General features: G+C 40.7%; 1 protein-coding gene across 1 annotated transcript in view; it reads right to left on the reverse strand.

Moving 5' to 3' along the window:
• LOC138946546 (fibropellin-1-like) overlaps positions 1-14,496 on the reverse strand; it is a 90,675-nt gene that overhangs the window by 35,893 nt on the left and 40,286 nt on the right. Inside the window, exons 6-8 of the mRNA XM_070317988.1 lie at positions 12,539-12,752; positions 11,897-12,012; positions 9,862-10,122 (exon numbers count right to left, since the gene is read on the reverse strand). Coding sequence (XP_070174089.1) covers positions 9,862-10,122; positions 11,897-12,012; positions 12,539-12,752 — 591 coding nt within the window. The remainder of the gene's footprint in view (positions 1-9,861; positions 10,123-11,896; positions 12,013-12,538; positions 12,753-14,496) is intronic.

A 14,496-nucleotide genomic window follows, 5' to 3' on the forward strand; every position in this document is an offset into this window, starting at 1 on the left:
TAGTGGTTACGCTATGCTGCATAGCACGCTTTTCTGTACCTCTCTTCGTTTTAACTTTCTGAGCGTGTTTTTAATCCAAACATATCATATCTATATGTTTTTGGAATCAGGAACCGACAAGGAATAAGATGAAACTGTGTCGCGTAAGGCGAAAATACAATATTTAGTCAAGTAGCTGCCATTTTTCAGCAAGACCGTATACTCGTAGCATCGTCAGTCCACCGCTCATGGCAGCCAAAGGCAGTGAAATTGACAAGAAGAGCGGGGTAGTAGTTGCGCTAAGAAGGATAGCACGCTTTTCTGTACCTCTCTTTGTTTTAACTTTCTGAGCGTGTTTTTAATCCAAACATATCATATCTATATGTTTTTGGAATCAGGAACCGACAAGGAATAAGATGAAAGTGTTTTTAAATTGATTTGGACAATTTAATTTTGATAATAATTTTTATATATTTAATTTTCAGAGCTTGTTTTTAATCCGAATATAACATATTTATATGTTTTTGGAATCAGCAAATGATGGACAATAAGATAAACGTAAATTTGGATCGTTTTATAAATTTTTATTTTTTTTTACAATTTTCAGATTTTTAATGACCAAAGTCATTGATTAATTTGTAAGCCACCAAGCTGAAATGCAATACCGAAGTCCGGGCTTCGTCGAAGATTACTTGACCAAACTTTCAACCAATTTGGTTGAAAAATGAGGGCGTGACAGTGCCGCCTCAACTTTCACGAAAAGCCGGATATGACGTCATCAAAGACATTTATCAAAAAAATGAAAAAAACGTTCGGGGATTTCATACCCAGGAACTCTCATGTCAAATTTCATAAAGATCGGTCCAGTAGTTTAGTCTGAATCGCTCTACACACACACACACACACACACACGCACAGACAGACAGACAGACACACATGTATACACCACGACCCTCGTTTCGATTCCCCCTCGATGTTAAAATATTTAGTCAAAACTTGACTAAATATAACAAGTCGCGTAAGGCGAAAATACAATATTTAGTCAAGTAGCTGTCGAACTCACAGAATGAAACTGAACGCAACGCAACGCAGCAAGACCGTATACTCGTAGCATCGTCACTCCACCGCCCGTGGCAAAGGCAGTGCCCGTGGAATTGACAAGAAGAGCGGGGTATTCGTTGCGCTGAGAAGGATAGCACGCTTTTCTGTACCTCTCTTCGTTTTAACTTTCTGAGCGTGTTTTTAATCCAAACATATCATATCTATATATTTTTGGAATCAGGAACCGACAAGGAATCAGATGAAAGTGATTTTAAATTGATTTCGAAAAAATAAATTTGATAATAATTTTTATATATTTAATTTTTAGAGCTTGTTTTTAATCCGAATATAACATAATTATATGTTTTTGGAATCAGCAAATGATGGAGAATAAGATAAACGTAAATTTGGATCGTTTTATAAATTTGTTTTTTTTTTTACAATTTTCAGATTTTAAATGACCAAAGTCATCAATTAATTTTTAAGCCACCAAGCTGAAATGCAATACCGAAGTCTGGGCTTTGTCGAAGATTACTTGACCAAAATTTCAACCAATTTGGTTGAAAAATGAGGGCGTGACAGTGCCGCCTCAACTTTCACGAAAAGCCGGATATGACGTCATCAAAGACATTTATCAAAAAAATGAAAAAAACGTTCAGGGATTTCATACCCAGGAACTCTCATGCCAAATTTCATAAAGATCGGTCCAGTAGTTTAGTCTGAATCGCTCTACACACACACACACACACAGACAGACAGACAGACAGACACACGCACATACACCACGACCCTCGTTTCGATTCCCCCTCGATGTTAAAATATTTAGTCAAAACTTGACTAAATATAAAAACGAAGAGAGGTACAGAAAAGCGTGCTATCCTTCTCAGCGCAACGAATACCCCGCTCTTCTTGTCAATTCCACGGGCACTGCCTTTGCCACGGGCGGTGGAGTGACGATGCTACGAGTATACGGTCTTGCTGCGTTGCGTTGCGTTCAGTTTCATTCTGTGAGTTCGACAGCTACTTGACTAAATATTGTATTTTCGCCTTACGCGACTTGTTTAAACATGTTAGAGGAGAAGCACCAAACTCCAGTTTGAAGTTTGTCAAAACTTTACATTGTGGCTAACCACCAAACAACAAAAAGTACATCATTGAACCGAGACTTTACTGGGTGGTCGCCCTTTTTACATTTAGTCAAGTTTTGACTAAATGTTTTAACATAGAGGGGGAATCGAGACGAGGGTCGTGGTGTATGTGTGTGTGTGTGTGTGTGTGTGTGTGTGTGTGTGTGTAGAGCGATTCAGACTAAACTACTGGACCGATCTTTATGAAATTTGACATGAGAGTTCCTGGGTATGAAATCCCCGAACGTTTTTTTCATTTTTTTGATAAATGTCTTTGATGACGTCATATCCGGCTTTTCGTGAAAGTTGAGGCGGCACTGTCACGCCCTCATTTTTCAACCAAATTGGTTGAAATTTTGGTCAAGTAATCTTCGACGAAGCCCGGACTTCGGTATTGCATTTCAGCTTGGTGGCTTAAAAATTAATTAATGACTTTGGTCATTAAAATTCTGAAAATTGTAAAAAAAAATAAAAATTTATAAAACGATCCAAATTTACGTTTATCTTATTCTCCATCATTTGCTGATTCCAAAAACATATAAATATGTTATATTCGGATTAACAACAAGCTCTGAAAATTAAATATATAAAAATTATTATCAAAATTAAATTGTCGAAATCAATTTAAAAACACTTTCATCTTATTCCTTGTCGGTTCCTGATTCCAAAAACATATAGATATGATATGTTTGGATTAGAAACACGCTCAGAAAGTTAAAACAAAAAGAGGTACAGAAACGCGTGCTATCCTTCTTAGCGCAACTACTACCCCGCTCTTCTTGTCAATTTCACTGCCTTTGCCATGAGCGGTGGACTGACGATGCTACGAGTATACGGTCTTGCTGAAAAATGGCATTGCGTTCAGTTTCATTCTGTGAGTTCGACAGCTACTTGACTAAATATTGTATTTTCGCCTTACGCGACTTGTTACATTTAGTCAAGTTTTGACTAAATGTTTTAACATAGAGGGGGAATCGAGACGAGGGTCGTGGTGTATGTGTGGGTGTATGTGTGTGTGTGTCTGTCTGTGCGTGTGTGTGTAGAGCGATTCAGACCAAACTACTGGACCGATCTTTATGAAATTTGACATGAGAGTTCCTGGAAATGATATCCCCGGACGTTTTTTTCTTTTTTTTGATAAATACTTTTAATGACGTCATATCCGGCTTTTTGTAAAAGTTGAGGCGGCACTGTCACACCTTCATTTTTCAATCAAATTGATTGAAATTTTTGTAAAGCAATCTGCGACGAAGGCCGGAGTTTGGTATTGCATTTCAGCTTGGTGGCTTAAAAATTAATTAATGACTTTGGTCATTAAAAATCTGAAAATTGTAATAATTTTTGTTATGGATAAAACGATCCAAATTTACGTTTATCTTATTCTACATCGTTTCCTGATTCCCAAAACATATAAATATGTTATATTTGGATTAAAAACAAGCTCTGAAAATATAAAATATAAAAATTATGATCAAAATTAAATTTCCGAAATCGATTTAAAAGCAATTTCATCTTATTCCTTGTCGGTTCCTGATTCCAAAAACATATAGATATGATATGTTGGGATTAAAAACACGCTGAGAAAGTTGAAACGAAGAGAGGTACAGAAAAGCGTGCTATGCAGCACAGCGAAACCACTACCGCGTTGAACAGGCTCGTCAGTTTCACTCCGTTATGCACAAGCGGCGGACTACGATCATTGTGAAAAAATGCAGTGCGTTCAGTTTCATTGTGTGAGTTCCACAGCTTGACTAAATGTAGTAATTTCGCCTTACGCGACTTGTTTTTAATTGCAAAAAGATTGTCTGCACGAAAATCACGTGCATGGCGCCCTAATGTTTTTGCCTCTGTCTAAGCCTCAAGTGGCAGAGAGGAACAAGTCCTATCAACCGCAATTCAGTGACACTCCCTGCGCCTGTAATTGAGGCGCTGAAAATGCCACGAAGGTAAAACAGATGAATGACATAATGGTTATGTAATTTTGCAAAACGATACACCATTAGAGGGTTTAATGTCATAAAAGTTACAAACTAGATTATCTATAAAATTCAAAAATTAGTGTGTTGGACAGTTTAATATAACACGCAGCACAAGTGGATGGAACACTACAAGTTTACATCACTGTTCATTGGCTCTACTGACGCCCGTTTTTAACCGCTTGCTTCCCTTTATATAATAAACCGTCCAAAGATCGTCGTCTTCCCGAAGAAAAATCTTTGTATGTCATCAAGAATTATTATAGAGGATTTTGGGTAGGGAAATCCTTTCATGCAATGACGTCAGCGCCTTTCGGCGATTGGTCAATGCATTTTGTAGCCAGACCACAACATAATGTCGGTCAGGCTTAAAATTATCGCTACTTGATATTGCTTTCCAAACGTATACAAAGTAACTGGAGCATAGGTTCAGTTATTAACTTAACTTGCCTCGAACAGGGAGATACAGAGAACAGTACACAAATACGAACGGAGAGACTCGGAAACTCGAGTCGAGTCAATACTGATACCCACGCTCGAGAACTCAAGTGTAATATATATAGGTTACACACTCCGAGTTCTGATTATCTTGCATATTTTCCCGAGGGTCGATTTTCAGGTATTACCTCGCGAGAGTACGGAAGTGGTGAATTCTGGGTAAAAATTTCGATGACGTCAGAACGGGTATTCATAGAAGCAACTTTAGCTGCTGAACCTTACAGTTTTGAGCCTGGGGAGTTAAAATCATGGGTCTGCGCGCCCCGTGATTTGTAATCATTTTTTTTACAAATCACGTTAATGTTCCCGATATCTTCTTGTCAACCCAATAGTCAAGGCACAAAAACAAAATCCCTTGAGTTTTGGGGTAGCGCGACTCCGTTGATTTTGTTTTCTTTCTCCATATCATTACTAGATTGTCCCGTCGCTGGGAAATTCGGATCACTTCCTCCCAGTGAAAAGCTAGCAGCAACAGAGTCGCGATACCCCAAAGTCAAGGGAGATCTTTGGGATTTTTCTTCCGTTTCTTTATTGTCCCATCGCTGGGAAATTTGGGTCGCTTCCTTCGAGTGAAAAGCTAGAAACAACTGAGTCGCGCTACCCGAAAGTCAGTGAATCTATTAGATTTTTTTCTCCATTTCTTTATTGTCCCATCACATTCCACAACTTGGACACATACCATAACTTGGACACATTACAATAGCTTGGACACATACCACAACTTGGACACATACCACAACTTGGACACATACCACATCTTGGACACATACCACAACTTGAACACATTCCACATCTTGGACACATACCACATCTTGAACACATACCACAACTTGGACACATACCACAACTTGGACACATACCACATATTGGACACATACCATAACTTGGACACATTACCACATCTTGGACACATACCACATCTTGAACACATACCACATCTTGGACACATACCACAACTTGGACACATTCCACATCTTGGACACATTCCACATCTTGGACACAGACCACATCTTGAACACATTCCACATCTTGGACACATACCACAACTTGGACACATACCACAACTTGGACACATACCACAACTTGGGCATATACCACAACATTGCACATATTGGACACATACCACAACTTGGACACATACCACAACTTGGACACATTCCACAACTTGGAAATTTCCACAACTTGGACCACAAACGCGACTCTGTTGCTGCTAACTTTTCACTGGGAGGAAGCGATCCGAATTCGCCAGCGATGAAGGAAAATAACGAAATGGAAAAAGAAAGAAAAATAAATCTAATGGATCCCTTGACTTTGGGGTAGCGCGACTCTGTTACTGCTAGCTTTCCACTGGGAGGAAGCGATCCGAATTTCCCAGCGATGGGACAATAGGCTGAATAGAGATATTTATTTTTATTTGTTTTTAATTTTTTTTTTACAAATCGCAGATTTAGGTTCCACGTAATTTCTACAATATGTTTTACATTTTTACAAACCACGGGTTAACAGCTCAGTTGGAGGTTTAATTGGTGCCAGTGTGTAGACATACAGGCTGGGGGAGTGGCTTAGGAGCGAGCAGATAGCTGTATCGTTATCAGCGTCTGTTACTGGAGATCGTTCTTACAGCGGCGTCCGAGTTGAGACGGAAGTGTCCCACCTATTTCGGTTGATAATCGAGGATTAATGTAGAATTGTATCCTCTTAGTCAGGTTTGAGGCACAAAGTGTACGAGGAAAAAACATTCTCTCTCAAGGGTGGAAGTAAAATGTCTGCCAGACTCAGCAAATAGATAAGGCAGCCCATGATCACTGTTGTGAGTGTAGTTGAAGTTCTATCGGATTTGTTGTTGGCTATGTTGTTGAAGACGTATAATTATGTTCTCGAATTTAAGTTGATGTTGTTGTTGTCGTCGTCGTAGATGAAATCAAGGTTGTAACGTGTCAAATCAATCGTGTTCCACCTACAGTTTATCAATGTAAAGCTGTTGTTGTTGACATTGTAGTTGTTCTTGGTTTTCGAGTTGTTGTCAGTGTTATTGTCTTCGTTGTATTTGTTACCCAGTCGGATAGAAAAAAAAAAAACTCAAGCCCGAGTCTTTTTTTTTGCAACTCCGAACATTCGGCAGCAGCACACTCTCTTGGCATGATGTTGGGAGCACGCGCGCATCCACAGCTGCAGCAAAGACGCACACCGAGCGTTGCTACTTTCGCTTCTGGCTCCCGCTGTGACGTCACAGCCAAGGGCTTGCCGCCGCGGGGAATTTGAAGTCTCGCGTAGCAGACGAATTTGGTCGCTTTTTGAGCATGCACTTTGTGTAAAATTAGACTGATGCAACACAAAACCTGAGATTTACTGATCGGTTTTATATCGTTAAATCAACCCCAACTGCTTTATCTGACCATAAAAAGAGCCTGTTATGGTCCTTTAAATGGTAAGAAAACTGGCTGAACCGATGCAAAAACATGTACCGGTCAGTATGATATAAACTTCAATACAAGAAAGTCTGGTTATCTACTATTTTAAGGCATTAATTCGGGGGACAAAATTGGGTGTAGCGCCTGCGGGGGACACAACTAGGCGTTCCAGGATCTAGGGCGTGCAGCATGTAATGTCACAATGGGCAGCTAGGTATGAAATATCTTTCTAATCTCAAAGAAGTGTGTGACAGTTGTGAACAAATCGCATCGAACGTTTCTCATACCCCATTCCTGTAATTTAAAACACCTGATGTTTCGAAAGTTAGTGCTGTGTACGAATTAAATTAAGACAGTAGAAACTCGTCTTTCCTAAAAAAAAATGTACAAAAGAAAATGTGCCGACTTTCTGTATGATTCAAGATCTAAATGATTATTTAGTGCATTTATATGTGCTTGCTAAAAGCAAGCTTGTGTGCTTTTGACTATTAGTCACGTTTTGACTACATGTCTTAAGGGTTAAAGGCACAGTAAGCCTCCCGTAAACCATCACAGATAATGTCAGGCTTTTACACACAGTACAAACACCCTTTCGTTTAAACACTCACTGCTTGAAAACATCCGAAGTGCCCTACATAAAGAGCGAGCAATTTTCAAAGAATTTATTTTCGTGGACCCTCTGATCAGCAAATCAGGCGCCTCGTCTTGGCGCTAGAACTAACTTTTAAAAACTAGATAATCTAGATAATAAATTGACAGCTTGTTACACAAACATTCTTAAATCATAAAAGAATTCTTTTTTCATCAAGGCAAGATCAGTACAATTCGAAGTTTTAAAAGTTTGAAAAAAGAAAAGCCCGGAAACGTGTCACGCAAACCGTCTTTCTCGTAGCAGACGACGGTTCTGCCAAGTTTGTTTGTTTGTTTGTTTGTTTGCTTAACGCCCAGCCGACCACGAAAGGCCATTTCAGGGCGGTGCTGCTTTGACATATAACGTGCGCCACACACAACACAGAAGTCGCAGCACAGGCTTCATGTCTCACCCAGTCACATTATTCTGACACCGGACCAACCAGTCCTAGCACTAACCCCATAATGCCAGACGCCAGGCGGAGCAGCCACTAGATTGCCAATTTTAAAGTCTTAGGTATGACCCGGCCGGGGTTCGATCCCACGACCTACCGATCACGGGGCGGACGCCTTACCACTAGGCCAACCGAGCACATGGGTTCGCGATGGCTCAGGGGTAAGATAAACCACGCAAAAATAAATTCTTTGAAAACTGCTCGCTCTTTACGGAGGGCACCTAGGATAATCAAAAGCGGTGAGTGTTTAAAGGCAGAGTAAGCCTCCCGTAAACCATCACAGATACGGTCAGGCTTTTACACACAGTACAAACACCATTTCATTTAAACACTCACCAATTGAGAACATCCTAGGTGCCCTCCGTAAAGAGCGAACAATTTTCAAAGAATTTATTTTTGCGTGGTTTATCTTACCCCTGAGCCATCGTGAACCCGTGTGATCCAGTTTTCCCTTTTCACAATGCAGTCGTCATAGTTAGTCATTTGAATGCGACTCGACGTGAGCTTATCTACAATAGCACGTTTTTTTTATGCACGAAACAACGGCTGTGGTTCACAAGAACTCTAGCGATGGCTTTTGACTGTTGAGAGGAACGGCGATTTGCACTGATAAACCGGCCGTCGTCTGCCACGACCCTTGCGTGACCCTGCTTCCGGGCTTTTCTTTTTTTAAACTTTCACAACTTCGAATTGTTCTGATCTTGTCTTGATGAAAAACGAATTCTTTTATGATTAAAGAATGTTTGTGTAACAAGCTGTCAATTTATTATTTAGATTTTAAAAGTTAGGTCTAGCGCAAAAACGAGGCGCCGTTGTTGTTAACGGAACAAGTCTACGAAAATAAATTCTTTGAAAATGTCTCACGCTCGACAGAAAGCAGCCAGGATGTTCCCGTTCGGTGAGCGTTCAAATGGAAGTATGCTTGTACTGTATTTAGACGCTCGGGGAGCTCTGTGATGGTTTACGGGAGGCTTACTGTGCCTTTAAATGAAAGGGTGTTTGTACTGTGTGTAAAAGCCTGACAGTATCTGTGATGGTTTACGGGAGGCTTACTGTGCCTTTAACTGGAAATCGAGACGAGAAAGGTGGTGTGTTGTGTGCGTGTGTGTGTGTGTGTGTGTGTGTGTGTGTGTGTGAGAGAGAGCGATTCCGAGAAGATTACTGATCAAATCTTCATAAAACTTAGCATACAAGTTGTTCAAGATGATATTTCCAGACGTGTTTGTTTTTCAATTTTGACAACTGTCGTCGATTACGTCATACCCGGCTTTTTGCAAAAGTTGAGAGGGCACTGTGGCCACCATTTGTCAACCAAAATAATTGATTGAGATTTTGGTCAAGCTATCTATGGGACTGCATTTCAGCTTGGAAGCTTAAACATTAATAAATGAGTTTGTTCATTAAAAGTCTCAAAATTATGATTTAAATGTTAGTAATAGATCCACAAATGATTACATTGTATTCCTTATCATGTTCCGAATCCTAAAATATATAGATAAGTATTGTTTACCCTGACAATTAAAGAAAATATCCTAATCAGGCTAACCCTAATTAGGTACTCCGTTCGCATACTTCGCGGAAACGAATGGGACCCGTCTCGGTCTTCGGGCATAGCTAACCAAGACTTACTTCAAGTAGTCTCGGTGATGACTGTTTTTCAGGGTTGATGTTTTAGTTTCAGGCCAACTGGATCGAATACATGTTTTTATAGTGCTTCACGGGACTTGTTATTCTCTAGCATCACCTGCGCAGACTCCTGTGGCGTTCCTGACGAATCCTGTATGACACTGACATATGTAGCTCCCTGCTGTGTTCAGGCACGCAGAGTTATCCGGACACGTCACACATGACGTCACGCACTCATCAATGTCGTCATCGCAATTCACGCCTTCCCAGCCGGCTTTGCAAGTGCACGTTCCGTTGACGGTATCACACGAGGCGACGTTTTCCAAGTTGCAGGTACAGTTGTTAGTGCAGTTTTCTCCATACAATCCTTGCTTGCAATCTGTGACATAGAGAACATGTTTAATTTTTAATTAAGGAGGGACACGTCACATAATGATGTCACTCACTCATCAATGCCGTCATCGCACATCACGCCATGTAGATCATATTTTGTTTACGTGATCACAGAATGACACGTTTTCTAAGATAGCACGACTGTAACGCATTCCATATGTTCCTTCACGGCATTCTGTGACATAAACAATGCGCTTCGTTTATACCAACATGCCTAGCAGAAGTAATGGTGTGTATACATTATTTATTTGTTCAGTAACAGTCTTCTACCTCAGGACGACATTCAGGACTTATTTCAGTCCCGCTTTACAAACAAGGTGTATAAAGAACAGGTCACAGAACCCAAATGGCGCAACTGATCAGTTTTTGGCAAGCACCATGAATATTCGCCTGTCTTTCAATTTGATGTACGGTGTGCCAATGTTTAAGGTCAATTTCATTTAATTTTATTCACTTTAATTTATTATCCACATGCTGGGAAATTCGGGTCGCTTACTCCCAGTGGAAAGCTAGCAGCAAGAAGAGTCGCGCTACCCACGTGTCTGCGTGTTTTTAGGTGTAATCAGCCACCTGCACTTACGGCAGAATGACCGAGGTCTTTTACGTGAGGTGACACGGGGGTGGGGCATGGATACCGTCTCTGAGTCTGCACATCAACTTGATCCGTGTCAGTCCCTGTCGGGATTCAAACCCGAGACCTTAGGATCACAAGTCCAATGCTCTACCAACTGATGAGCTACCCTGGCTGTAATTATCTAACTTTTGTTTGTTTGGAAGGATGTACTGTAGTCGTTCAGGCGTTTTCATTCAAAAATGGTTCTATTCTTCTTGCACAGCCATGAAGCGTTTCTGATTTCTCCAGATTGTAGAATTATCTTACAATTGTTGAAGTAGTTGTGGATCAACTTCGAACAACTTCCTTATTGTGACAGGGGAGGCTACCGCTCCTTTCACAGCAGACTCTGCACCCGAGTTGTTGGCCTTTAAGTCAACACCGGTGAGTTGTGGAATTCTGTTTGTGATGGAGTCTGGTGGTTTCCGATTGTCTGTATGTTCATGGAAACCTTCGGGTTTGCATAACAGTTTTTATAGGGCTAAGAAATTAGCCCTAACATTTTCAATCCTGTTTGATTGCACTTCGCTTCCCGAGGTGATCGTAGTGTTACGGCACTCGGTTACATTATATAAAATCCTAATATGAAAACGGAATGTCATGCAGGCTGAATGACTGATAGCAGTCATACATTTGACTTTAATACGGTTTTATACAGCGTTTAGCCTGGGAAAAAAAGGCAATGGGACATTTGTCAACCTCAACCAAATACCGATGGGACATAGTCGAAGGCAAGAAGCGCCAAAGAGGCCTGTGCGCGTTTTGACCAAAGATGCAAAATGGTGCAATATGGTGCCATCTGAGAATTAGCCGCTATATCGTGGTATCTCTACATGTGTGTGTGTGTGTGTGTGTCAGTGTGTGTGTGTGTGTGTGTGTGAGTATGTGTGTGTGTGTGTGTATGTGTGTGTGTGTGTGTGTGTGTGTGTGTGTGTGTGTGTGTGAGTGTGTGTGTAATCCGATGTAAAGTGTACATTTGGTGGCGCAGTGGTTCGTAATCTCAATGCGCCCTTTGACGCACTGAAGGGAATTGTGATGGGACATTTTTAGATATAATGCGCCAATGGCGCAGGGCGCACTAATAAATAAAACCCTGACGGTTTACCTAAACTGGGACATTCATTAATGAAAGGAATGTGCCTGTTACCTGAGAAATAGGTTGCAGAGAAGCCTTGCTTGGTGTATACATCGTCAGAAAGAAACTTGACTGTGACTCTGTGGCTGGATGATTTTAACGTTCCAGGTCCTGAAGATCCACAGAATCTGATAACATTCATTTTTGTTTAAATCTTATTGTGCTTAACTCAGTGGATACCTCAGTGTATAGAAACAGATGTTATGAACACAAAAAGAGCACAACTATTAGAATGATGCCATGAATAAGCCATGTATCTACTGTTAACGAACAAATCATTGGTTCAGAGGGTGAACACTGACTCAGCAAGTAGAGTAAATGCTCACCCGAGGCATGTCACGAAATGGCTGCTCCGTAGCAGCTTATTTTTTAGAAAACTGAAAATACATATAATAAACGAGCAGAAGAAGCCAAATATGGTTTGGAAAATATGTCTTTCGCGTTTCGTACACAAAGCAGATAAAACACATTCATGATTTAAAGGAACACGATGATTGCATTTCTTCTTCAAACTAGCCCACCCCCCTCTTTAACAGTAATCAGAGCATAGCCCATTTACTGGCGTCTAGTCTGTATACATATATGTAAATTAAACACAACTAATGAACAAACTACCAGCATATGACTTGAAAACTTGATAAAAATATTACGTACCTGCCAAGCGAAGTGGCATCATCAAAAATATCCACCCAGTCATAATTGCAAGTAGACGAAGCCTCCACATCAAAGGTGTCAAAGGTCAGGTAGATAACGTAGTAAGTCTCTGTTATAATCTGCCACTCACATGCTTCATCATTTTGGTAGTTGCCCGGGTACAAAGATGAAGTGAACGTACCGTTCCTCTCTGTGAGAACGACTGTGGGGCACGCTTTCAACACAGAACAATTCAAATACAGGTTAGAAATCACTTTACATATCAGGGCTCCCCACGGACCCCCATTTTCAATGTTTAGAGGGTCCATGGACCCCCACTGCAGAATCTTAGAGGGTCCCAAGGGTCGAAAATCCGAAAAGTCCCGGTGTACTTATAAAACATTGTGGTCACACATAGTGTGCTGTGTACAATAGCTGACGATAGCAGTCTGAAAAGGTATCTACGGTACGCAAAACAAAGAAAATTTAGTGCGTCCCAGGACCCACTCTTATAAAGTTTAGTGCGTCCTGGGACCCCCTCCTTCAATTTCTAGTACGTGTTTTCGGCTTCTAGTGCGTATAGGACGCAGGGACGCGCACTATGGGGAGCCCTGCATATTCCACAAAGCAAATATTGTGATTAGATAATATGGTGTCATAAGCCGTGGTTATGACATAGATTGTGACTCTCGATCATGATCATTCTACGTCAAAGTGCGTGTGATATATGACTTTGACACGAAACGTGGGAGCTACCATTATCAACAGACATAAATCTCGACTAAAAAAAAGCCCGTGTTCTAAATTCATGCATCACCACAATTCTTGAGTTACCGCTTGTTTCGTACATCTTACACTACGGACAGCTTCCTTTATGCAGGTATCTTCTCAATTCTTGCTATTATAAGTTAGTTTTTAATATGCTGACTGTTAGCAGATGATCATAGACATTTCGAGAAATTGGATATCAAGATGAGCCGGAATGTATATTTTGACACACACACACACACACACACACATACACGCAAAACCCCCAAAGTGGGTTCCTAGCCGATAGTGCACTTGGACTACAACGGCACTGCGCGCAGTGTCTTTGTAGTGCGCTTGCACTACAACCGCACTGACTGCAGTATCCGCTCCGGCATGGACGAATTTGACACTAAAAAAGGCATAAAATTTGACCTATTTCGTAGCCTATAGGGGACGGAATTTTGACGGAAAGAGTGTCATCATCTTGAATATGGCATTCTTTCCGTTAAAAAAAAAAGTTTTATTTTTTTTTTTTTACGGAAAGAATGTCATTTTGAACATGGTTATGACATTCTTTCCGTCAAAAAAGACGTTTAAACAACTGGGTTTCAAAATTTGGAACCCACTTGTCAAATTGCCCCAGTTGGTACTGTGTGAAACATATACATAAACCTGGTTGGTGGGTTTTGCATGCTCACACACACACACACACACACACACACACACACGCGCGCACGCACGCACGCACGTAGGGAGACAAAAATTCCCTCTGCCCTTGTTAAAATTCTGCAAATGATTTGTTCTTTTAACGGAAGACTTTTTCTCAGGAATGTGGGACGATGCTCATGAAAATAACCGGTACCCTTCTCAACATGGATATCAACATTTTCAATAATGGGGTACCTTTTGACTTTTATTCACCCGGTATATTTCTTGTGTCCTGGTTAAACTGCCACAGGAAAGCTCTGATCTAACGCTCTCGACTTCGAAACAATGAACGACAACAAAAACGTATTTCATGTGTTTTTGGTTTTGTTATTTGTTTGTCAATATTCGGATGTTTATTTGGTTTATTTTACGGATTCTTTCCGTCTTTGCTCTCTTCTGACTCTTTTGAAATACACATTTACTTTGTTCTGCCATCGCGGAATTCCGAGTTCGTGAAACGAGTTTTGATGTCAAAATCTACGTCAGTTGCTGTGTTCTGTCGTTGTGTTTGGATAACATAA

This window comes from Littorina saxatilis, linkage group LG14, assembly GCF_037325665.1.
Source record: "Littorina saxatilis isolate snail1 linkage group LG14, US_GU_Lsax_2.0, whole genome shotgun sequence".
Taxonomy (NCBI): domain Eukaryota; kingdom Metazoa; phylum Mollusca; class Gastropoda; order Littorinimorpha; family Littorinidae; genus Littorina; species Littorina saxatilis.